Consider the following 27,112-nt stretch of genomic DNA (forward strand, 5'->3'; position numbering starts at 1 on the left):
ATAAATATACAACGCTGTGTTCTTATCAATAGTTACGGTGCCCGCTACGTGTCTCCAAATTCATGCCAACTCGAGTGCCACATAATGCGATCAGGTCTGCACTCGAAACACCCGGCTGCTGTGCAAATATTGGCCGTCCATTGTCTACGTGAGGTCACGTCACGTTAATGGATAGATACTATTGAGCATGTACTCGTATTGTCTGTTACCTAAGCTAAGAGTAACAGTACTTGCCCAATGTTGACATGACAGCATAATTTAATTTAAAGTATAGTATAAATTATTTCAGATGATTTTTTCGGGCTCGGGCCCTAATAATTTGTTAAACAAAAGGTATTGTTTCCTTTAACATACGTAACGTATACGTAACATGTGACATAAGTAACGGGAACAAGCCCGTTTAAAAAGCAAATTTACCATCCTAATTATATGGTTCAAATTCATGAAACAGCGCATTCGGAGATAACACGTTTTGTTATCTCCTAAGAAAATACCACCCTGATTGTTCTATGAATGAGCTGTCGTGAGTATTATATTCTTTGGTCATGACGCCCAACATTCCAAAGACAAAGACAAAGCATTTATTGCGAACATATTACTTACATAATATGGACCCTGAAAGGGCGCAGTAATCTTACAATTAAATAACAAAATAAAACTAGGTATACTGCTATGGTTTACATTAAATTATTTCTTTATATATTAATTAAACATTATGTCTTCAAAAAACTCCTGTAGCGTGTAAAAGGACTTATCTGTTAGAAATACACTAAGTGCTTTTCCTAACATTCCTCAGCCGTGCACGGAATTCGCGCGCGGACAGTACCTATCTCAGGATAACGGAGGTAGTACCTATGATGCCACTATGGACGGTATAGAAAGGACGACAATCTCTTATGGCAGAACCATTGCAAAAGTGACCAGCTTTCAGCTGTAAATAGTAGTTCCTGATCTCTCCGGTGGTGGCGCTAGTTATGCTCTGGGACATGAGGAAAGACCTAAGCCCTCCTACGTGTATACGTACAATGCGGCCGGTCAACTCTACTGTCGTGAGTGTAAAAGAGTTTTTAAGAGCAAGTTTGGCCTGGCAAGCCACATAAGAGCTCATGAGAGGGAAAAACCTTGATTGTTGAGGTCGCTGTCATCGAAGCCGCCTCTGTTTTAGCAGCGCAAAGAGGCTGGGCAGCTGAGCAATCTCAAGCACCCTCTCGTTTGTGACTCTATCCTTCCAGTGTATGCCCTACATGTTACGGATGCAGCGCTTGGGGAAAGCGTTAAGACGACGTTCGTGCTTGGCATACGATGTCCAGGTCTCAGCCCCGTACAAGAGTATGCTCAGGATGCACGTTTGATAAACAACCATCCTGGTTTTCCGGTTAGAGGTTTATTTTGCCATACTCTTGTACTCAACTTCCCAAACATCGTTGCGGCTTTTTCGATCCGAACGTCAATTTCTGCATCCGGTGAGAAATTGTTTGTCACCGTCGACCCGAGGTAGCGGAAAGACGAAGAGACGTCATAATTAAAGCTTGACACTACTCTTTAAGTTCAGTATGAATATCCCGCTTTCCATTTTTCGACACCTTTGAAACTTATTCCGTTACGTGATGTGCAAGTAAAGATTTTTAATTTGTATTAACTTTTAGACGATTCATCTAGTGGATAATCGCCTCATGCTTACAAAACAGGAAGCGAGAAAGACGAAGAGACGTCATAATTCGTATTTGTATTTTTGTATTAACCAACCTTTTTATTTAATATTCTGTGGGGTAATTGTTGCGGTTTAAACAGAGAAGGATCTAGACCCGGCTTTGAATAATCTATGCCCAAAAAAGTCGAAATAAAAAGTCGTCATGACATTGCCTCGTGTAAATAAAAAGAGATAGCAATAATAAACGTTGCCAGCTCGCCCTAAGGCACTTTTATACTAGAGAAGCAAACGTTATGTATTTATTATGTATGAAAAATTAAAAGAAATTAAATAGCATGATTCGACTTAGATTGTATAACATTTATTACTCCTTATGACCCCAGGAATGCGTGGTTAAATTTTTTCTTTTTCCTCATGGGCACCGTGTATATATAACATGAACCATATAAGGCTACAAATAACCCGACCAAATTACGGAGGTTGTTTTTGGTAGTATTTCGGTGTATGGTGGCGCCGCCTAATTACTGTTTTTTGATGGACACTTTTCATACATAGAAATTTGGCTTCTTTATATAGTCTCCATGGATGCCACCCGGTCGGTGATAAAGACGAGTTTGGAACAATTCTGCCATAGGAGATTGACATCCTTTCTATACCATCCATACCCGATATACTTACTTTACTCTTTGATATATACAACAGGCACCCACAGACAGTTTTTTCTTTTGAAGTACGGAACGCTAGAAAGAAACGGTTCAAAATTTAAAGTCGTTTTTGGAGATGGCAATAAGTTAATAAAACCCGGCCAAGTGCGAGTCGGACTCGCGAACGAAGGGTTCCGTACCATTACGCAAAAAACGGCAAAAAAATCACGTTTGTTGTATGGGAGCCCCACTTTAATATTTATTTTATTCTGTTTTTAGTATTTGTTGTTATAGCGGCTACAGAAATACATCATCTGTGAAAATTTCAACTGTCTAGCTATCACTGTTCATGAGATACAGCCTGGTGACAGACGGACAGACAGACAAAGACAGACAGACAGACAGCGGAGTCTTAAGGCCCCTCCAGACTATGTGCGTGAATCGCGGCGCGACTTCGCGGAGAGATGTCGCGACGTTGACGTATGACTCCACACTCGCAAACTTCACGGCGATTTCGCATTTTCGCGTCAAGATGGTGGAAAAGCATCAGCTGATCGAGTTTAACTGTTAGTTATCTATGGCATCGTACGTGATTTAGCTATTTTTCCATTTTGTTTTGTTGTAAAACCGTAAAATATAGCCGCTTAAATAATATAATTATTATTTATCTTGCCACATATAAGTCAAAATAGTGTGTAATGTGGAGTCTTGCCAGTTCGCGCTTCGCGTCTCCTTTGACGCGGGCTAATAAACCGACAAAAAACGGGGAACTAGGCGCGAAGGCGTGAACAATCTGCGAAATTGACGCCACACTTACGTTCGCGGCTTCGCGCCGTGATTCGCGCATGAGTTTGGAGGGCCCTTTAGTTATAGGGTCCCGTTTTTACCCTTTGGGTACGGAACCCTAAAAATGTCACTATGGACGATGTCACTAATGTCATCTGTCAAAAGGCCAAAGTTGTCAAGCGACTACTACTATCTATTTTACTAATACTGTGCTACTGCTTTACTAGTTTACTATTATTATACTATATAATAAAGGAAAATAAATAATGTTCAGAACACTGTGCAATGTAGCCCGGGATTTTTCCTATCCTAAGAGTAAATATCCCAAAAATCTGTTCTTAAAAACGAATATTACAACATACGCAAAGGCCATCAAACGACAATCTCAGAAAAAAGAACCGGTGGAAGTAGTAAAATGGGTTTTATTGGTGAGGTTAATGTATATATTCAAGGCTGATAATTTATTTCAATTTAATATTTACTTTATAATTATAAACTTCGAACAACAAAAACTATTTTTTTATAACAACTAAACAACTCTATTTATACTTTACGTACCTCAATGTCGCGTAATATACTAAATTCGATCACAATTATTTTACCAACAGCGCCAGTAAATTGGGTATTAATGTTGCATATGTTGGGTAACATACTAATGAATTGGAGTAGCCTATTTATGTATTTGAATTTTGAGTAGTATGAAGGGTAAATCCACGATAACTGACGTTATATTCAGAGCGGTAAGTTGTCAAACAAAACTTATTTGTGGACTAATTTTATTAATACTTTAATATTATATTTAGTTAGTGCACTAAATAGGTACCTACTACATTCGAATCTCATTAAATTAAATTGGAAATGACTTGACACATAACCAGTTTCTTGACTCAGCACACTATAATGTTTTGGTATGTTACATAAATGGGACATGAGTTTTTGAGGCATCACTTAAATATGATTATTTTACTTCTTTATTGTTTTTTTTTTGTAATTAAAATCATGTCGGTAAAGAGTTAACATATTTTAGTGTAGCAAAAGGAACTTGATATTTCCCCATTATAAAAAAAAACATGCTAAACATTGGTAACTTACGTTACGAACAAATTGTAGCTCGTGTAATATCCAAATGAAGATAAAAAACTTGAAATATTTCTGGGTTTTCAGAAATTTTCTTTGATTTTCAGATTTATTTTTTGGAAATTATGTTACTTTTTGTTACTAAGTAAATATTTCCCTTGAACATTATGTGACACTAAACTGGTACTTAGCTGTTGCACGTATTGTAACAATCTGTACTCCTATTTGAAGAATCTAGCTCATATTGTGCTATATGTAGTTTAATTTATTTATAATAAGTACATTGGAATATGTAACTTCTATAGCCGAACAACATTAGGACATAAACATATATTTTAAATTCTGACATACAAAAAAGACACTTTTTTCAGTCTGTCATGGAATTACCCTGAAATACACAAGTAACTGTACTATTTCCTTGAATGCAGAAACATTGTATGATAAAATTGGTTAAATTATTTTTTAATTCTTGTTGAGGTTGCAGGTTATACCAGTAAGTTCGTTTGGGCTGGGCTGCTGGCAAGTATACCGTCTGCAATGGAAACTGGAGCTTATAGATATTCTTCAAGCGAAATCCAATTCTAGTCCAGTCCCAATGCCAACTGAGTAAGACTGCAGAAACAATATCATGTTCTCTAAATGAAGTGTATGTAAAGTGTAAATGCCTAAAATAATGTACCATTATAATGTTGCAGCTTTTCAGCACTAGAAAAGATGGAGTATAGGCCAGTTAAAGTGAAAGGGGATTTTCTTCATGACAAGGAGATTGTTATAGGACCCCGAGCACTTATTGATAATGAACACCAGAGATTTGGATCCCTGGTGTCTGACCCCAAGAAAAACCAAGGATGGCTTGTTGTTACTCCATTTAAATTATCTGATACAGGGTAAGTTCCATATATCTACAGATAATATAATAATCATTTAAATTGTTATTTGACTCAACTTTGGGAACAAATAAATTATTTTATTAAATATTTTGATATGTGTTTCACACTACTATAAATTATAAACTGAAATAGATGCTCGGATTGCTAAAGACGCCGTTTCGAATCCGACCTTCACCACTAGAGGGCTTCGTCAATTTTTCTTTAATATATGACATTTATTACAGTGTTATTCACCAATTTTTTGTATATTCATGCAGTGAGGTGATCCTAGTCAATCGTGGTTGGGTACATCAAAGCATGCGGCCCAAAGATAAACGGGAACCATCCATGATTAAAGGTGAAGTGGAGTTAACAGGTGTTGTAAGGCTCACTGAGAAGAGAGCTCCGTTTATGCCAAAGAACAACCCTGAAAAAGGTTCTTGGTTTTCTAGGTAAGATGCACATTCACATGTCATGTCATGTCATGTCATGTGTACAGTTAGTATCAAGTAGCTGATCAGACTATGTGTCAAAAGTATCTACCATTCTCTAATAATAATAACAGTAAAGAGCTCCTCCTCATAGACATGACCATATGCCAGCAAGTTCGGCGGAACAGGGGGGCCCTCTCGGCCGCCTGGGTTGACTATAAGAAGGCCTATGATTCGGTGCCTCACTCATGGCTGAGAAGGGTATTGGAGCTGTATAAACTTGATGCAGCTTTAATATCCTTCCTAAGTGCGTGTATGAGGCAGTGGATCACAGTCCTTCGTCAACCAGGAGGTGGGGATGACCGTCCTGGCCTGCAGGACTTTATAAGGATCGAGCGAGGAATATTTCAGGGTGACAGTCTGAGTCCCCTGTGGTTCTGCCTAGCTCTGAATCCCCTCAGCACCCTGCTGAAGGATTCAGGGCTAGGTTGCCAGCTTCGGAGAGAGGGTGAAGTCATTTCTCACCTTCTGTACATGGATGACCTCAAGCTATTTGCGTCAAATAACCAAGACTTGATGGTGCTGGTTTTCAGTACCGCCATCAGAATGGAGTTTGGTGTCGATAAGTGTGCGGTTATGCATGTACAGCTGGGGGAGGTTGTCAATTCAACAAATTTACAACTTTCTGAGACAATGTCTTTCAGATCTATCTCTGAATCAGAAACCTATAAATACCTTGGTATGTCACAGTCGTTGGGTATTGAGGGCGAGGGTATTAGACGGTCGGTAAAGGAGCGCTTTTTCAGTCGGCTTACAAAAGTCCTTAACAGTCTTTTGTCAGGAGGCAACAAAGTGCGCGCCTTTAACGCCTACTCATATACTCCTTTGGCATACTAAGGTGGACTCAGACCGAGCTGGACGCCCTGGATCGGAGGGTCCGTCTTATGCTCACCACACACCGTATGCTACACCCACGCTCGTTAGTTATGAGATTGTACATCTCACGGAAGTGGTACAAAGTACTTCGGGCCGCAGGGCGGTATGGGAGAGTAAGGTGCTACACGGGCGGTTCTACAAGGCCCTCATGGGACCCGATGTAGACCTGCTCGCGTCGGTGAACTGGTTACGATTCGGGGACCTCTTCGGAGAAACCGAGGGTTTTGCCTGTGCAATTCCGGACGAAGTTATGATGACGAACAACTATCGGAAATATATCCTGAAGGACGGTACGGTCGACATTTGTCGGGCATGCCGCCGTCCCGGAGAGTCACTCAGGCATATCATTTCCGATTGTTCTCATCTTGCTAACGGCAAGTACTTGCACAGACATAATCTCGTAGCCAGGATTATTCACCAGCAGCTTGCTCTTCTATACGGCCTTGTGGACCGCGAAGTACCATACTACAAGTATTTACCTGTGCCAGTTCTCGAGAATGGTCGTGCCCTTGCTCTATTGGGATCGATCTATCATCACTGACAGGACTATTGTAGCCAATAAGCCTGACATTGTGATAATAGATCGATCGCAACGCCGGGCCGTGCTCGTCGATATCACCATACCCCATGATGAGAATCTCGTGAAAGCCGAGAAGGACAAGTCCAGTAAGTACCTAGACTTGGCTCACGAGATAACCGCCATGTGGGATGTTGATTCGACTAGTAGGGATTGTCCCGATAGTCGTTTCAGCGAACGGTCTCATAGCGAAGAGTCTCGACCAACACCTTGAGAGACTCTCGCTAGGTGGTTGGATCAAGGGTCAGATGCAGAAGGCGGTGATCTTGGACACGGCGCGGATAGTCCGCCGGTTCCTCTCTCTGCGGCCCTGACCACCGGCAACTTGGGCCCTGCCCCGCTGCTGGCGGCACCCTAGGTTAGGTTTTTTATAATTTGTTTATATGTATTTTGTATTGTTTTGTAAGTGTTTTTATATTTTACTTTTATATGCATATTATAAAAAACCTAACGTAAGAAAAATAATGAATAAAGAGAATAACAGTAATAACTTAACAAAAAGAGATATGTCTCTATATGTAGAACAATTATACTGTGACACACATACTTTTGAATGTGCACTGTAGAGATTAATCCCTATTTGGAAAAGTATTCCAGAGTTACAGATACTTTTGGCGCATTGTTTCATCCGCTAACTGAACAAACACATTGTCAAATAATTAAAATAAATATACCTAATAAATATACTTAGGGGTCATCCATTAATTACATCACACGTTTAAGGGGGCAGGGGGTCAAGAAAATGTGACATGGGAGACAAAACTTTGTGACGTTACTAACTTATTTCAGTTATTTTTTTCGCTGTACAGTTAAATAACAAGTTTTTGGAACGATAATAGTTTTTAATCGTTTAATTTTCTTTCCTAATCCGTTTTGGGTTATAAAATTACTAATATTTCTTTTGTGAAATAGTTATTTGTTATACAAGGGTGCAAAGTTGTATTTTACCCGCGAGTGTGTAATTGAAACACGAGCAAGCGAAAGGATTCTATAGTTGAACCACGAGCGAAGCGAGTGGTTCTAAAATAGAATCCTGAGCGTAGCAAGTGTTTCAACACACGAGAAGTAAAATACATTTGCACCCGTGTGTAACACAAAACTTTTCATCTCACTATAGCGAGGAAAGTGCAACATCCACAGGCGTTAGATCATCTTCATCACTGAAATCACTCATTTTTTACGATATTATAACAAAAAACTCTGGAAATTCTGTATTTTTACGTGAGAAGTTTTTAAGTAAAAAATTTGTTGACAATGTTGACATTTCTGACGTATGAAATGTCAATGATGCGTTTTGAAATTGCATCGACTCAACTTGTGCGTTCAGAATTATATTTAACGTTATTATTAAAAAACAAACGTTTCTTATGGAACTTTAAGGTTAATGACATAAAATCATTAAATAAAGCTAAATTTGGTATTTTTTATTAGATTCTCAAACCATTTGTTTAATGATAATTAATATCAAACGAATCATTATTATGAGCGTTTTACGTTTTGTTATCTGTCAAGCTACTTAAACACGCTCCAACCAAGGTCAAATTACTTTTCCCACTAGTGGATAAAATGCGTTTTCCCCCGCTTGTTTTAAAGGATAAAAGACAACTTTCCGAGCTAGTGAGGGGAAAAATATTTTTTTCGATTTGCCGATTTCATTGAAAAAATGCTACGTCACACCAGGAGAGAGGGGTAAGCTAAATGTGACAAGGAGGGGGGGAGGGGTCAAAAAACCTCGAAATTCGTGTGACGTAATTAATGGATGAACCCTTATTAGGGAGAAGGGGTCTTAATATATGATATTTATAAGAGATTATTAATGATACCTAATTCTACTCTATACAAAGAGTGTATTTATCATACATCATTCGTTTTTCCTTTCCAGCTGATAATAAAATAATAGTGTTGGTATTGCAGGGACTTGGATGCGATGAGTGAATATTTAGGGTGTGCTCCAGTATGGCTGGACGCAAGGGGCATCCCAGACCCTCTTGCAGGCTGGCCAATACCTAACCAAACTCGAATCACTTTGAGGAATGAGCATATGTCATATATTGTTACTTGGTATTTACTGTCAGCTTTCACAGCTGTTATGTGGCACAGATTTTTTATACGGAAATTACCACTGATGTAAATTTTTACTTTACAGTTAACAACAACCAAAATGGGTCACTTTGTACAGAACTTCCCATAAAAACTGACGTGTGTTGATGGGCTTTTGAGTAGGGAGTAGTAGTTTGTAGGAAACAGTGGCTCGGAAAAAAATAGCCGGGCACAGTGGCTCACTCAACCTAATTCCAACATGATAGCGATATTTGGGCGACTGAGCCACTGTTTCCTACCCTACCCTATAGTTAAAACCGAGTGAAAGCGTAAATATCTGTTTCAACTTGGGGCAAAATGTTTTTGTACGTCGTACCTCTACAGGTCGCATTTCTCATCAATTCTCGATATATTTATTTAGTGAGCATGAGCAAGTTAGATGATTATATAGAATTTTCCTGTCAATTCCCCTACCTCCAAGCTATCTACTAGTTTATAGATGGATCAGTTTTTATTCTTGGGAACCAAATAGAAAGTAATTATAGATTTTTTATTTGTAACTTTTCTTGTAAAATAAATATAAATGTACGTATAGGTTTTTAATTTTACTCCTAAGAATAAAATCAAGTGTAGGTACCTACATCATCTATTTAAAGATAGTAAACACATAATGTTATTGAGATTGTTAAGATTGATTAATAAAAAATGTGTTCTGTGAAAGGAATCTTTAATTTTGAAACTTTCAACTTCATGGCATTGGCAATTGCCACAAGACATGTGTAGAGGACTGGTCGACCTATAATAATCACTACATACCTAGTATAAAACCAAGTCGCTTTCCGCTGTCTGTCTCTCCCTATGTATGCTTAGATCTTTAAAACTACGTAAAGGATTTTGATGCGGTTTTCACCTCTCAATAGTAGTTAATTCTTGAGGAAGGTTGTAGTGTATAATTTGTAAAGGCTTTGTGTAACCCGTTCGAAGCCGGCGCGGGTTAGTAGCGGGTAGCGGGGTAGTTATGTATTATAGCAAAAATCGCAGGCGATGACTAAACGTTACACACCACATAACTGGCACTGGTTTCCCCCAACAGAAACGTCTGGCATTGTTATTTATATTTGAATTAAATATAGGTACTTACTTATCCCTTTAATACTATACCAAACACAGAACTTGCATCCTTCTGCCATGCCTTCTTTGATCTCCACCAATGAACAGCTGCCAGACGCCTATCCGGTAATAAGGACAATCTAGTTTCGTTGCTCTCGAAATCGTGAACCATTTTCCGGGGCCAGTGGCGGATTTGAAAAGTTGGCCGCCCTAGGCCCCAGGCCCTGTAGCGATTAGTTCCCGATTCGCCAGATTCTTGTTTTGCCGGGTTTCTCTGTTTCGCCGGATGTAGGTACCTACTTTAGTACGTCACAATTTCGCTAAAAGAAAATTCTAAGAAACAAGAATCCGGCGAATCGGGAACTAATCCCTGTAGCAAGTGCTAGCCGCTCCTAAGTGTAAGGCCTGAGGGGATGGACGCTCGAAGCGAGCGTTCGGCTGGGCGTGCAGCGTGGCATCAGGCTCACAAGTGATTTGAGCAGCGTGCACTAAGGCCTCTCCTATACGTTTGCATTTGTTTAACATGCACGCCGCACACCCCGCCCCGCTGCACGCCCAACTCGAGCGTCCCGGCCCGGGCCTACTGAGCTTTAGGGCAAATCCACCACTGTCCGGGGCTAGCTCTCTCATCTGTCTACACAGTCAACATCAGCATCTCTCTCTCTACTATAGTTACTTTAAGTAGGTACCTAACAAAAGTAATATGTAGTTGACAATCGGTCACTAGTTTTTCAAATTACACTTTATACCTTTATCATTGGTCTAAGTCCTAGTCTTGGAAAAGGTATACAATCCGAGAGCTATATTAGGGCAATCAATTAGGGGGGCACGGCAGTGCCCTCGCCAAAGACGAGCAAAGCGAAGCGCAAGGGCACTATGTATGCCTACCTTTTCTCGAGGCACTTCGTCGTTTTTTTGAACCCTCATAACTTGGGTTTGGATTATACCAGATAAACAAAATTCTCAGGATATGATGTTAATAACACAATAGTGGACTTATTAAGCATAAAAATTTCCAATTGCATATAGAGTTAAACCAAGTAGTCTGCAACGATTTTGATAGGGCCGCGTCCAGGAAGCATTTATACGTCAAAATGCCGTCGCTGACGTCACTTTGCTACCTGAGTGCAAGTGTTATTTGTACGTCATAATTTCATAGAAGTTTGGTTTAAAAAAAGTACAACCGACTTTAAACGGGAAAAAATAAAATATTCTCGTTTTATATGCGCTAGAAAACTGATACGTTTGAAGTCGGTGCCAAGCCAAATCTTAAAAGCGTCAAGTTGCCGTCAAACCGAATGCCAACCCTGGTATAGCTTGATAAGAACAAAATAACTAGTATTGTAACTATTTAGCTTGGCACCGACTTCAAGCGTATCAATTTGCTAGCGCATATAAAACGTCAATATTTTATTTTTTCCCGTTTGAAGTCTGTTTTACTTTTTTTTAAAGATTAATTTCATTTTTCCATTTTTAGTGTTTCTTCATCTGTGTCCGGCCAAACTGTCACTAAACATTTTTGCACTTCGGGTAAGTTTCAAGGTCTGGACCTGAGCTATTAAGATTTGAGGAGTTGAATCTCATGGAACCCATCATCAGAACTAGACCTTAACACAAATGTTCCTTCAGAACTTACTTGTGCTTAACAAATATAACGAAGAGGACTTAAATCGCCAAAATTGAAATATGCGTTGTTAAAGAGTCCCGTTCTGGTCATCATCAGTAGTTCCACTTCAACAAATGGTACCGTTTTGGATGAAAGTGCTTGGTTTGTTGATGAAAATACTAAAACCGATATATGTATGCCTATAAGATTTGAGGAGTTCCCTGGATTCCTAATCCCTTCATCAAAACTGGGTTTTTACAAAAACGGGACCAACTAGGGACTATATACATTAAAACCAAAAATCTAATTTTCCAAATCGGCTCAGAAATGACGGAGTTCTGAGATAACATACATTTAAAAAAAAATACGGTCGAATTGATAACTTCCTTTTTTGAAGTAACTCAAAAGCGACGCGAAAAAAAAACAGGATAAATCGTGTATTATTTATTACTCTCCACCTTCCAATAACTGGACAGTGGACACCTTATAATTATAACACGTGTTCTTGTAGTCTTCGTTATTGCTGACGATGTATTTATCCAGGTTGTTCTTTGGAAGAATAAAAAATCTGTTCTTATTAATCACATTGATTCTTTATTAGCATCTCGTCCTGTTACAAAAATGTACGTCCTGTTATGTACAGTCGCCATCAGATATATCAGAGCGGCCAAGGTGTTCACAAATATCTGAACATTCTATTGTCAAGGTGCTAGTGCGTGTTCAGATATTTTGAGCACCTCGGTTGCTCAGATATATTTGATGGCGATTGTACTGAAGTCAAAATGAATCTTAACCTATTCCATTGATAACAACAAAGATCATAAAGTATATACAGAAGCGGGCACTCCAAATTATCAGTCATTAAACACATTCCAAACATTATTCGGTGAACCATGCTTACGACACATTCACACAACACAGTATAGTAATTTAGTACCCACGTAGATAAGTTACTATTAAACACAAAATCGATTACAGACTGACATATTGTATTGAGAAACATTTATCAGAATTACTTTTAATGAAATAAGTGGTAAGCTGGTAAGTATATTTATTAAGTATTCCGCACTACTCACATGTGATAACGAATACCCGTTTAAATATTCTAAAATTCGTGAGTATCAGGATGGCGGGTGTACATCAACAAATGGAGCTGCGGTATACGTCAGGAGTTAGTGCTAGCAATGTGCCAAATGTGCGCCAAAATTGGAGCAATGTGCTCTTTAAACTCCAGAGATATTTAAGATATAAATGACGTCCGCCAACCTGACGTCAGGTTGGCGGGCTCATTTCCAGTTCTAGCTAATGGCTGCCTACTCAAGGGTGAAAGTACTGCCTACGGTTAGTGCTCGCAATGTGCTTCCACATGTATGAAGCACAATCAAATTCAGAGACCGGTTAAAGAGTAATATGGAATTGAATAAGTATATATATAGACGCCTGCTTATTTGAAATAGTAAGCTATTTCGATAACATTGTCCGAAGGATGCTATCGCGTCCCTTATAGAAATTATTTTAATAACACTTTGGGCTTTCAATGTGTCTGCCTACACATTTAAAATGAATAGAACGGACTTGCTAGACTAGAATACAATGTCTGATGTCAATTGTATACTTTATTTTTATGTTAACAATGAATGAAGTTACCTTAAAATCTACATTTATTTATTAATCATACGAGTAATAATCAAGTATCATATTAATGAGATCATTACTTACAAAATCTTAAAAATAAAAAAAATTATTATAATATAAAATATCAAATCACAAAAAAATACAATCTAAGTGGCCAAGTGTGAGTGGAGCGCCATCACCACTTGTGACAAACTTTTCATGAACGCAAATAAAATTTGCGTTTCTTTGTTAATTGTCTGGTTAATTCAAACACAAAAATGAGGATAACAAATACTACTAAATACTAGTTTTATTTACGATCATTGTAAAATCGCTATAATATCAGTGGCATTTCAGTAATAGTAACTAAAGGCAACCTATTGAGTGGTACTGTAGCAGTTAACACCTGGCTACTCTACTTGTGGACACAGTGACTCACTATCAGGAGATGTACGAGATAGCATGTATGTACACTATGTACAGACCGGTCGCCTGGCGCCTGGCGTCGGGAACAGGGAATAAAGCCAAGGAGAGTAAATGTATGCAGCATCATGCTTCTTACATTAAAATGCTATCCAATTCACTAAAAGCCGTCAGAAACGCGAAAAACTGCGCTGATGTCAAAATAAAATTATCATTTTAAATTTAAATTTTTAGCACCAATAGAATAATATGTCCAACTATGATAAATTCAATATTGAAATAAAACTATGAAAACGGATTATATCGCGTATATTGAATTTATAACACATCCCGACGTTTCGAACCCTTTACAGCGTTCGTGGTCAACGGGTGACTGAGGAAAAATTACAAAGTGCAAAAATACCCACATACTAAAATAATTAACAATCATAGACTATAAACTTTAAGGCTGGTTGTACATGCAAAATCGGTTCATAAGGCTAGTTATACACTACAATTATTTTCAAGTAAAGATATATATATATATATATACGCGATAAAAACTACGCCGGCTCCAACCCTACACCACGGACCCGTCCGTCCGTCCGTGTCCGCGTCCGGGTCCGTGTGTCGTGTGCGTGTCGTGGACCGTGTTTCGGGTCCGTGGTGTAGGGTTGAAGCCGGCGTAGTTTTTATCGCGTATATATATATATATTAGCTAAGTTGCATATGTTTATTTTAAGACTGTTTGTTTCTCAATGAATAAAAAAATATATATATATATATCTTTACTTGAAAATAATTGTAGTGTATAACTAGCCTTATGAACCGATTTTTCATGTACAACCAGCCTTAAAATTTATAGTCTATGATTGTTCATTATTTTAGTATGTGGGTATTTTTGCACTTTGTAATTTTTCCTCAGTCACCCGTTGACCACGAACGCTGTAAAGGGTTCGAAACGTCGGGATGTGTTATAAATTCAATATACGCGATATAATCCGTTTTCATAGTTTTATTTCATGAGTAACTATCGCGGTAACCGAAGACAATATTATATATTCAATATTATTAAAAAAATACAGCAATAATATATAAACAAGGATATTATCAGTCTGGATACCAGGCTAATATTTAATTTTAAGCGCGCAAGTCGAAATTCGAAACAAATATTTGAGGTACGTGAGTTGGATCGATTTTAGGGGTGGTTTTGTAGTCGCAAATACCGAGTTCTTTCAGTTTCCACTCCCATCCCATTTTTTGAACAGCATGTAATGTTTCAGCTTCCGTGTTCTGACGCCGAAGCATGCCCTCCTGTCAAAGGCATAATTTATTGAATTATATAATATATTATTTCATATTTTGCAGTCTTTCGACGAAGTAAAATATCGTGATTCGAACAATCCCAATAAGACCAACCTATTCAGTATTCACCGTTTTTATGTCCCCGATACTAATATTACAGTTCGCCAAAAGTACTGTACCCAATCTACCCGCCCAATCCAATCCAATAACTGTTGGACTGGGCAAATTGGAGTAAATTATAACCTATCTAGTTTTTTACTAATACGACAATTGGTATGGGGATGTATTTTCAATCGAACTGTCACTGTAGTATCTGAGACATAAAAACAAGTTGGTTTTAACCTTTGGGTAGAAGGTGAAATGGCAGTCACTAGTGCCTGTGCTAATTCATAGGATTAGGTTGCCGAGCCGACACCGGACTCCCTTTAGTGAGCTGTGGCAAAAAGCCGGAACAAAAGGATTCAAGTACCATGACCTTTAGTGTCGTACTATAATTACGTCACAGTGATGTCAGCATAGCAAAATCCGTAAAGTAGCACCGGCACGCCCTTAAATTCTACGACGCTTCACTTTCCGCACAGAGTCTATTTGTGATTTCTTGGCACACTTCATATTTCCGGAAAGGGTGCGGTTTGTTTTTCATCCTTTACCGTTTCTATGGAAAAGACACGAAAACCAATTGTGTTTGTAAGATTTTTTTTTGTTGAAATGGGTTTTTACGAGCATTGTTTCAGACGATGTACAGTCGCCATCAGATGGTCATCAGCTGCTCAAAAATATCTGAACACGCACTAACGCATTGAAAATAGAGGCGTGTTTAGATATTTGTGAGCACCTTCGCCGCTTCGATATATCTCATGGCGGCTGTACATTACTGTATGAAAAGGTAAAAAGTAAAGGAAGAAATGAATTTCTCGTCCCTAATTTATAGGAAAATGATACCAAACATGAGTCTTTGACAGGGCATTAAATCAGCTAAGTATGAGCCGAGGAACCATCGTGTCAAGCGGCGTCGCCTGCGACAAAAGTGCCATACTGCTGTAGCGGCAACATACTTCCCATCATACAATAAAAACGCATGTCAACTATAAGAATTACGGTTCGTAATCGATGACTAGAAAGGAATGTCTAATGGTTAAAGGGTTCAAATATTAATTAACTATGAAATACATGTATACATGATGTAGGCACATCACTGGCATGAAAACTTGTTCAAATGAGTTAAATGATCTTGAAACAAGTTACTGCAAAAAAAAAAAAATGTGACACTTTTATTGCTGACTGTACTTCTTCTCATTCGCATGTCTATCAACAACTTCTCGAGACCTTTCTAATGAACACAAACCAGATGTGTTTTCCATCGAAGCGTTCCGTTTGCTACCTTCCCCGACTGCATCATCAGATCAGCTCCATGTTAGCATATTATTGCATTGTCATCGGAATTACGGATGTGTTCCAAATTTCAACCGGCAAGTGGTTCAAATACTTCAAATTTAAGTTACAAGATTTAAAGGACATATAATATATAAACAAAGATAGTTTGAATATACAGACAGGGTCAAGCTAAATAAAAGTGTAAAGATTTTGGTGTCACTAAAGGGCTATTAATAATATCAAAAATCTTGTGTAATACTTAAAAATAAGTGGATCTATAAAAATGCCTCTTGACAATCCACAGAATTGTATTAAAATGATATGAGCTCTACGTATAATTCAATAAATATAATGTTAAAATACCTTAATTTTCTCCCATTTATCATCGACTTCCTGCAGCCAAGAGTTGATCTGTCGGCTGTTGCACCGCGAGCGCTGTGCATTCCGTTTCTCCTCTTGCTCTGGAGCCAGCACGTTATACACTTCTTTGTCACGCAACATTGTGCAAACCGAATAAGGAAGAGACTGGAAACATAACAATATTACTCGTATGTATAGACAATAAGGGTCGCATGCGCATGTCGCATCATAAAGATAAAATAAAACTACACCTACGTACGTACTAACAAGCTTTCAATCACAGTAAAACTTAGTTAAGTAGGACCTCATGCTCAAGTCTACCCCCCACTTCCCTACCTAATTACCTCTGGTAGTGGGACAAAACAAACCTCTATATCTGGGATTTGTGTTTTCGATATTATTGTCATAAAGTTAATTCCATCCGAGAGTACTAACCAGAAATAGAGAAAGACGAAACGTGCCGAGAAAAGATAGGCACTGCCTATTGCCCTTTGTCTCGTCTTGGCGGGGGCAAGGCAGTGAAGGCAGTGCCCCCAGATATGTTACGTAGTGTTCATGCCAGTTTCATGTAATTTAAGGGTATCCTTATAAAATGAGACCGTAACTACGCTTGTAGGGGAACGGCTTTTTAGCAGCGGGATCGTGTGGCTATTAAGGTTCCAGTTTTCTAGCTTTCACTATATTTTAAAATTAATCCACTCAAAAAAAAGGCAGATTAATTATGACGTCACCATCTTTGTTTATTACACCAACATCATAATAACAAATCTTTTTGAAGTTTCATCAAGCGCAGCTAGTTTGTCTGTTTAGTATACTCGTGCGTACAGTGCCATCAGATATATTGGAGCGGCTGAGGTGCACAAAATAGTACATCTCGATGCTAGTGCGGAAAGTATGTCATTACTTCACGAGTACCGAGATAAGTATTCGCCTACGGCTCGTGGCAAGACTCGGGACGAGTGAAGAATGACATATCCGCACGTGTATCGAACGACGTTTTTTAATACAGTTGCGAAAAAATAAGAAAAACAACAAGTATTAAGGAATGGAATTCGAAACTTTTATATTATTAATTCTGTGACATCATTGACATTGTCATTATGAAGAGGTGTTTTTCTAGCTTTTATTCGACTAGAATAGAATTTGTTATTATTATTGAACCCACTTCAATGAAAGTTTTTTTTTTTCAAATGCATGTTCTGTCTAGAAACAATTGTAAATATTAAAACATTGTACTATTATTACCTAAATACCGTTATTTATGATTATTTGTGTATCGTATATTTATAAAAACAATATCGAATGTTGCCTTTGGAAACTTAAAACATTCTTGCAGTAAGAAAATACGCCTCTTCTTTGACAGGCGTTCCGTTTCATTCAGACAACTTATTAAAAACGGTTTTTCAACATTAAAAAATAAACTTGTTATAATACTTATAATGATGAAGAGGTAAGTAATAAAATATGAAATATACATATTTTTCGTGTTCTTACATTAACAGTAGGTTTTTATGAACAAGTTTGGGAACAAATCAAATTATTGTATTTAATACAATACAGCACCAGTCTCTCTCGCTACAACGTAAATCCGTAAGGAGTTCGTTTAGGAGGTGCAAGCGCGCACTGCTTGCCCTTAGAGCTGGTCAAAGACGCCTAGTCTTACGAAGATGGCATATAGTCGAGAAATTCGGACGGGCACCGCCGTGGCGGGGTGACCTAGGGGTTCATGGCGTTAGCCGCGATAGCTAAAGACGCCGGTTCGAATCTGGCCTTCACCACTGGAGGGCTTCGTCACTTTTTCTTTAATATATGACATCTATTACAATTTTTAGTAGGTTTTTATGTTGATTACGACGTTTAAAGGAAACTAATATAAACAGAAACACTCATCAATAAGTAGTCATGAATTGGAACAAGTATAAATTTATAAAAATTGGAAAAGTAAAAAGCACTAGTTCGCGAAAACCAACTTTCCGCACGCTAAACAGCCACGAAAAGTAGCACTTTTTGAGCAACTGTATTAAAAATATATTTTTTCTACTCGTCGACTAGGTATAATCTGTGTATAGTTAGTCAAGCAAATCATGTCAGTAAATAGGAACAAAAAAACTATACTCATCCTTTTCTTTTGGGTGCGTACTAGTGTAAGACAAAGATATGAGTATGATTCTTTCTCTCTATGTTTGAAATGAGACAGTCCCTTGACAAACTATATTACAACTTCACATGCAACACTACAACCTTACTCTTTTCAACGTTGGATTGTCTATGGCACTTCCGACTCGAGCATGAGAATTTTATCGATACGATTTAGTCAATTATAAAAATTTTAAAAATAGAACTTCATACATTTCGATAAAATATTTCTTCTTTAAGGAGACTCGATTCAATGCAAATTAGCCTACTTAAACACGCTGCTGCGTCGCATCTGCCTTGTGATTGGTTGGCCAACAAAAACATTTTATTTTATGTTGTAGTAGAAACAATTGCTTCTTAAGTCAGAAACGCGCATGTGACACCCTTCATACAGCAACATCCATACCCTACGAAAACCGCTTAGCGTTGCTTGTTAGTCTCCATAGGCTACGGTGGCCAAAATGGAGAAAAAAACTGTCTTATAATAGGGTATTTGACAACATTAAAAATATATAACGAATTGCTGTCATCCTGAAAGATAATAAACTAATAAAGTATATTTCACTATATATGAATGTAAATTATGTTTAGTTTTTGGAAAATAAACGAAAGAAAATTTAATATTTTTTTAAATTTCATCAGGGACGTTAACGCTCTGTGATTGGTCAACGCTCGGATGACGTCACACGCGGGTAAACATTCTTGATTGCCTTGAGTGTTATAACTGTTTTATTTGTATTTAGTTAATTTTAGTTATTGTTCCATAGTTTTCTGATATATTCCGATTTATCCGTATATCTAGTAGCACAATATTCATAAGAATCTCAAAATGGAGCCGAAATATGTGAAAGCTGATAGCGGCAACCTACCAGACATAGACGCATTAATGGTTGCACTTTTCTTTAAAGATAATCCGGATTACTATACTGCGGAACTTAGAAATGTAAAAACAGCTGTGTGAGTATACGTAGAAATTGTTTATTTACGAACATTTCGATTTAGATGATACGAATACGACGACGATATATATATAGAATACGATGACGAGAATAGTATCTCCATACTGCACTTTAGTTTGAAAGAAAAAGTATGCTACTAACTACCTACTAATGCTGAAGGAGCTATGTTATGAGGTTATGTAGTAATACATTAAATACTCATTAAAGATATTGTTTCGTTAAATACAACAAAATCCGCTGCTTTAACTACCATATTTATTTACAGTTAAATATTACTTACATCGAAGTGGTCTTCACACATAAAAACATTTGTATGCGCTAAAATGCTCTTTGGGTCTCTTCGCGCTAGTTTTAACCACATTTTTCTTTTTTTGGGATTCGTTGGAACGGAAACAAACAATTTATCTGGATTTTTTATAGTTGCGGCACTATACACCATTTATATACCATTTTACAGTGAAATAATCAATTCAATGCACATCATAAACCATAAGATTTACTAAGATCATTGACTGAGTTTACTCGCGTGTGACGTCACACGTGTCACGTGATTAGCCCCTTTGCAAAAACAGCGTTTAAGGCGCGTTCAAAATAAATAAACTTTAACATTGTTTTTTTATATTTAATACAGGAAATTTCACGGAAATATCAATGTAGTGTAATTATTAAGCCATAAACAATCAATTAAAACCATTTTCAAAAATTAGTCAAATAGCCTATTGAATTTAGCAAGGAGCAGGTTACCTCTACGTACCTGATTTATCACAGCGCGTTCAGCGCGTCCGTGAACGCGTAGAATTTCTTGTTCTACAGCCAGTACCAGTTTTTCTTTCTCGACTAGGTGTTGGATTCTCATGCGTGTCCTGTGATGAGATAAAGGTTTATTTTTGATGTGCAGAACTAACGCAACAAAATATATGCATGAAATAATAGAGGTAACAAAACACAGTAAAGTAAATTCTAACCGTTCTTTTTCCTGGTCTGTAAATTCGCTGACCATTTGTGGTGGCATGTTGTGTGGTATCTCCACTTGTGGCTCCGGGTTCACGTTACTCTGCAGAGTGTAAGTACAGCGGTTCATCAAGTACTTGTTAAAGTCTTTGGGCGGTTTAGGCTTCACAGGAAACAGGCTCTTCTGACGATTTTCAATCTGTAAGGAAAACAATAATTGAAAATAATAGTCCGCAAGATGAGTATTACATATATAATCTGTATAATTATGTTCTGTCAGCTGCAGACATAGTTGACCCCGACCCCTGGGGGAAAGGTTTCAACTATCGCTGCAGTTAACTGTACATATTTTACATACCTGTTTACGAATATGAATGTACATTTGATAGGGGTTGGAATGTGTGACATTGTGAGACACAGTGCTGTCTGGCGTGGGCTCGGTCTTGACGGGCTCCCTCGAGTGGCTATCCTTAGAAGCCTTAATCTTGCGCTTCCGAGGGTGCAGCTCCACTGAGGGCACAGGATTGTTCACTAAAATTACAAACATTTTTAATAACTACTCAGTTATTTTTACAGCTGCATGTATAAACAAATTTTAAGAAGACAAATACAAAGTATAAGTAATCAGAAAAAACCGGTAAAGTGCGAGTCGGACCCGCCCACTAGGGTTCCGTACATATTTTTTATGATTTAATTATAAATATATAGTTTTCAGATATATTCTTGTACTTATAGTACAATATTACCTACTTTCCAAATTTCATAGTACTAGGTCGACAGAAAGTACCCTATACATTTTGATTCACTCGAGTGCCGAAATTTACGTTTTTTGCGGCATAAACGGCCGTATATTTTTAAGGTCCCGTACCCAAAGGGTAAAAACGGGACCCTATTACTAAAGGGCCTTCCAAACTCGTCGTGTCGATTTCGCAGATTGTTCAGGCCTTCGCGCCTAGTTCCCCGTTTTTTGTCGGTTTATTAGCCCGCGTCAAAGGAGCTGTCCGTCTGTCACCAGGCTGTATCTCATGAACCGTGATAGACAGTTGAAATTTTCACAGATGATGTATTTCTGTTGCCGCTATAACAACAAATACTAAAAAGTACGGAACCCTCGGTGGGCGAGTCCGACTCGCACTTGGCCGGTTTTTTTTACGTTAACTTAGAAGTTCGATTTTTTCACAGCTTCAAGGGCTAATTTCAACTCAATACCTCCACGCGTTGCGAAGATAAAGGGTCTTGACAGACAGACAGACAGACGGACAACAAAGTGTTCCGTTTTTCCTTTTGAGGTACGGAACCCAAAAAAAGTCCATACCTGTCTCGGAGCGGCCACTGACCCCGCCAGACGATGTAGATGGAGCGTGCTCGCTATCCTGCCCCTATAACAAGGAATAGAGAACTGTAATAACGGGGAAATCAAAGATACACCATAGTAGAGAGCTAGACAGATACTTTATACAACTGCCAAAAAACAAACTAATACGTAGGTAATAAATAATGTAACGAGAGAGGTAAGATCAATGAGACGCATGCTCAGTATCATGGTACAATTAAATAATTTCTAGTATCGGTGCCAACCACTACAATTCTAAAATAGTACGGAAATAGGATACACATTCATGCCATATAAAGTAATACTTGGTACTATGTCCGATTTTCATCTGGTAGGTTTGCATACGACACAGTGACATGCTGTTCCCGATGACGGACTATAATACCTACAGAGTGTTCTATCTAATCATAATATGTACATGATACAGAGAACTTACAGAGCCCGAGGGCGGGGGGCTCTTGTTGCAACTCAATGTCGATTGAGTGGAACCCGTCCCGGAGCGACTCTCGCTCCCTGTCTGAGGGGAAGTCCTCTCCTTGTCCTTCTCTCTCTCTCCATCGTTCGTCCTGTGCGAACGGAGGACTCTTTGCCCAGCCTTGGGAGGAAAAATAGTTTTTGAGTTAACTTTTAAAAGGAAAACTGGATTCGCTAGCGGCTCGTAACTTCATAAATGTTCCTTCTTTGGTATTTTGACGACATCGTTAGTTAAATAAGTTTCTTAGACTGAACAAAGGTCACTTACTTGGTTGTGAGGGATAGCCTAAAGGTAAAGTAATGATGGTTGTGTACCTTGCCCCCTTCTCCCGGGCGCTTGTCGTCGGAGTTGCCGTCAGAGCTGTCGGAGGTCTGGCCGGCGTCGGCGGCGCTCGCGCTGGTGCACGGCAGCACGTACGGCAGCGTCGCCACACTGCCGCGTCCCTTCCCGCTGCCGCGTTGCCCGGTCCCACCTTAAGTGACGCATGTCATTTCTTATAGTATACGCAGAGCTATTGATTGTACAAGAGGCGTAAAGTCGAAGAAATAATCGTGCCCCAGAATTTGACCGCCAAACTAGACGGTGCTATGCTTTGTGGTAATAATTTAATCGTCAAATGTTAACTTTTGACAACTACAGTCACCACATAATGTCAGTATGCCTGATGAAGACGTTTTGATGACCTATGCATTTCTAGACCTTTTCCTCTAGTCATCCAGATAACATTGATTTACCAACCTTGTATTCACCTAAACGGAACGGTATTTCAAATGGTACACCGAGAGAACCTATCCGATTCAGTGCTGCTACGCGAAAATGATCTTAGGAGAGCTTCCCCAATCATTGAATTAACAAAGATTGGTATTTACTAATTTTAGAAAAATTGTAAAGTTAAAGGCCTGCCGCAAACGCTTTTACTCCCGCAAAAGGATTTACTCCGCGCAGGGCACACCGACGAGGTAAAATCCCCCCGCGATACCGCGAGCGTCCGCCAGCGCGGCGCCGGCGGCCGGCGCACCAAGGAGCACTTCGACCCATGCCAGGGGATGCCGCCTTATATATAGGCCACGAAATGAATGCCCAAAAAAAGTTATAGAGGGAAATGCTTGGCACACAATTTTTAACTTCGTAGCTTTGGACTAGTTAGGGGGTGAACATATCAAAAGTCCCCGGCCGTAACCATGGTGCTGGCTTTGAAGGTTCCATTTTTCGGTTTTTCGATTATATCTCGGAAACTATGCGAATGAGCGAAATGGCTACTTATACAAAATGAAAAGTGATTTAATTTGTTACAAGTTTTATTAAGTCAAGTTTTTCGATATCTTGTAGTTTTTGAGATATCCGCTGTTGAAGGTTTATTTAGGGCTCTCATTTTTATCTTGATTAGCTATATCAGTGAAGCTGCTAGGCTGGGTTTGGTATCGTTTTCGTATAAATTGGGGGTGCTGAATTCATTTATGGTATCAACATGTACATGTATGGTGTCAACCATTCCTAAGTAAAAAATAAATAAATAAAAAATGTTTTTTTTTAAACTACTCTTCTTTTAAATTTTACTTTTAAATTTGGTATAGAGATGGTTTGAGTCCCGGGACAGTACATAGGATAGTATGTATAACCAAAATCATCTTTTGAGGGTGTGAAAAGTGGGGTGGAAGTTTGTATGGGGAATCAATAACCGCTGAACCGATTTAAATACCTAGTCAGCTCATAAGTTCTGTCACTGGCCTTTAAAATTTAAATTTGGAACTCCTAAAACAAAAACCGTTCTGCATTTGAATTTCGAATCTTTATTAAATATTTGAGTAGTATAATTTTGCAATTTTCTGTTTTCTTCAACATGGAGTGGACGCTTAAAGATAGCCGTACCGCAATAATTGCACTATATCGTTGTGGTCACTCGCCGACTAAAATTTAAGCTACTTGAAAATTTAAAATTCTCTCTAAGATTTGTGTATCGTACCATAGAAAGATACAGTGAGGTCTCTAGTTTAAATGACAAGAAAAGAAGCGGTCGTCCGCGTACAGCTAGGACTCCAGCGGTTGTACAAGCAATTAGGGCACGCATTGCCAGAAATCCCGCTAGGAAACAAAAAGTTATGGCCCTCCAGATGGGTTTGAGCAAAAACACGGTGAAAAGAGTGCTTAAGAGCCCGTAGTCGATTTGAAAACGCGCGAAGATACGACTTTTACACAGTAACCGAACGCCGGCCGCTGCTTGAAATAACGCGACCGCCTAAACAATATTGATACTTTCGCAACATTATGCGTCACTATAACTTTAATTAGGTTAAAATAAAACTCTCGGTAAATTTGATATAATCGTTTATTACTCTTAACAATTTACCTATGTATTCATATAATACATACAAATTATATAGCATGATGATAATGATTTGCACTAAGGCAATATCTTATATATATATATAATCATCTTACTCGCGTTATCCCAGCCTTTTTGCCACGGCTCATGGAAGTCTGCTGGGGTCCGCTTGGCAACTAATCCCAAGAATTGGCGTAGGCACTAGTTTTTACGAAAGCGACTGCCATCTGACTTTCCAACGTTCCAACCCAGAGGGGAAACTAGCCTTTTGTTGAAATTTGGTATACAGATAGTTTGAATCCCGGGGAAGGACATAGAATACTTTTTATTCAAGAACTCACCCTTTAAGGGGGTGGAAATTTGTATGGGGAATCAATAAACGCTGAACCGATTAAGATGAAATGAGGTATGGACATAGTTTGAGTCCTGGGGAAGGACATAGGATAGGTTTTACCCCAGAAACGGGGGGGGGGGGGGGGGGGGGTAATGGAAATTTGTATGGGATCCAATAAAACCGATTTGGATGGAATTTGATATTATGGAGATAGTCTTAATCGTTGGGAAGGGTGTATAATAATTTTTATTTCCAGTCATCCTCTTCTCTTCTCCACTCTTCTAACACTCGCTCAACGTGTTGTTGGTTGTACGATGAATACTGCTCAAGACCTGGAACACCTGGAGTGCTTCTGGGTGCAAAGGGTCAGGGGTAACACTCGCTCAACGTGCCGCTGGTAGAGTATGATGGGGAAAACTCAAACCTGGAACACCTGAAGTGCTGCTGGGTGCAAAGGGTCAGGGGTAACACTCGCTCAACATGCCGCTGGTAGTGTGTAGTGTACGATGGATACAGCTTAAGACCTGGAACACCTGGAATGCTTCTGGGTGCAAAGAGTCAGGGGTAACACTCGCTCAACGTGCTGCTGGTAGTGTATGATAGGGAAAGCTCCAGACCTGGAACACCTGGAGTGCTGCTGGGTACAAAGGGTCAGGGGTAACGGGTAACACTCGCTCAACGTGCCGCTGGTAGTGTATGATGGGGAAAGCTCCAGATCTGAAACACCTGGAGTGCTGTTGAGTGCAAAGGGTCAAGGGCAAAGGGTGGGTAACACTCGCTCAACGTGTTATGGGTAGTGTATGACGGAGACAGCTCAAAACCTGGAACACCTGGAGTGCTGCTGGACGCATCGGATCAGGGGTAAAACTCTTTTAATCTGAAGTTGGTAGAGTATGCTGTAGGCAGGTTAAGTTCTTCAAGACCTGGAACACCTGGAGGGCTGCCAGATGAAGCAGGCACCTGACCAGAGCTACTACACGTTTAACATGCAGTAGGTACTGGGGGTTAAAAGGGGGTGGAAGTTCTGATAACAATAAATGAACCTGAGTTCCACTAAGTACAGCCAGGGTTCATCATCAGCTCTATCTTGGGTACTGCTCTCCCATTTGCTCATCAAGACGTGTCAGAAGCCCAAAACAGCGTGTGCCTATATTGCACCAAACCCGAGTTCCACTATGTACAGTACCAATTTAGGTAAATTGTAATAACGTTTAGGTAAATGCGCGTAAAGCACTGATTTTGTCGCTCTTATTTGTAAATTAAGTAAAGTTTGGACTGCTAAAAATGGTAAATTTGTATTACACATATTCTGTACTTGACCTTTATCAGATTACATTTTTGTTATATGACTTAGAGTTCGAGGAAATGGAAGTTAAACGAATTCAATTTTCTCCAGAAATTACTTCAAAACAAGTTACAATTTCTCTGAAAATCGACTTAATTTCAACGTAATTTGGATACTTGAACAATCTACAACATTTGCTGAAACTATTCTTATACATCAATTTGTATAATTTACCACTATAATTTTTTGATGAATTTTTAAAAACTGCCCCTTCTCTTCATATATTACCGGTGACGCACGCTCGCGACCTCATTATTAAAAGGCAAGATGAGAAAACGTGCTAATAGAAACCAATACTCGTTATTTAGATATTACGTTACAAAACGTGTATAATTTCAACGACTAAATCTATCAATTTAAAATTTTTGCTCCAAAATCGACTACGGCCTCTTAAGGTTCCGAGGCTTCAAGGCTCAGCAGTCGCGACTCAAGTCTTGTAGTTTACGCCTCAAAGCTTAAATCCAATACACTACT

General features: G+C 38.8%; 2 protein-coding genes across 5 annotated transcripts in view; one reads left to right on the plus strand and one right to left on the minus strand.

Moving 5' to 3' along the window:
• Positions 1-3,280: 3,280 nt before the first annotated feature.
• Positions 3,281-9,651, plus strand: LOC134754006 (surfeit locus protein 1). The gene is made up of 5 exons (XM_063690064.1): positions 3,281-3,509; positions 4,643-4,764; positions 4,854-5,045; positions 5,306-5,479; positions 8,886-9,651. Exons 1-5 carry the CDS (start codon positions 3,348-3,350, stop codon positions 9,100-9,102), a joined length of 867 nt encoding a protein of 288 aa, XP_063546134.1. The 5' UTR covers positions 3,281-3,347; the 3' UTR covers positions 9,103-9,651.
• A 2,647-nt stretch (positions 9,652-12,298) lies between these two features.
• Positions 12,299-27,112, minus strand: part of LOC134754203 (ankyrin repeat domain-containing protein 11-like) — a 37,786-nt gene continuing 22,972 nt past the window's right edge. For 3 of the 4 annotated variants that reach the window (XM_063690363.1, XM_063690362.1, XM_063690365.1), the window contains 8 exons: positions 22,951-23,108; positions 22,598-22,756; positions 22,144-22,207; positions 21,187-21,359; positions 20,843-21,027; positions 20,632-20,740; positions 16,786-16,947; positions 12,299-15,057 (listed from right to left, as the gene is read on the minus strand). In XM_063690363.1, coding sequence (XP_063546433.1) covers positions 14,884-15,057; positions 16,786-16,947; positions 20,632-20,740; positions 20,843-21,027; positions 21,187-21,359; positions 22,144-22,207; positions 22,598-22,756; positions 22,951-23,108 — 1,184 coding nt within the window. In that variant the 3' untranslated portion in view covers positions 12,299-14,883. The remainder of the gene's footprint in view (positions 15,058-16,785; positions 16,948-20,631; positions 20,741-20,842; positions 21,028-21,186; positions 21,360-22,143; positions 22,208-22,597; positions 22,757-22,950; positions 23,109-27,112) is intronic. The other variant, XM_063690364.1, reaches the window with a different exon arrangement.

This window comes from Cydia strobilella, chromosome Z (assembly GCF_947568885.1).
Source record: "Cydia strobilella chromosome Z, ilCydStro3.1, whole genome shotgun sequence".
NCBI classification, from domain to species: domain Eukaryota; kingdom Metazoa; phylum Arthropoda; class Insecta; order Lepidoptera; family Tortricidae; genus Cydia; species Cydia strobilella.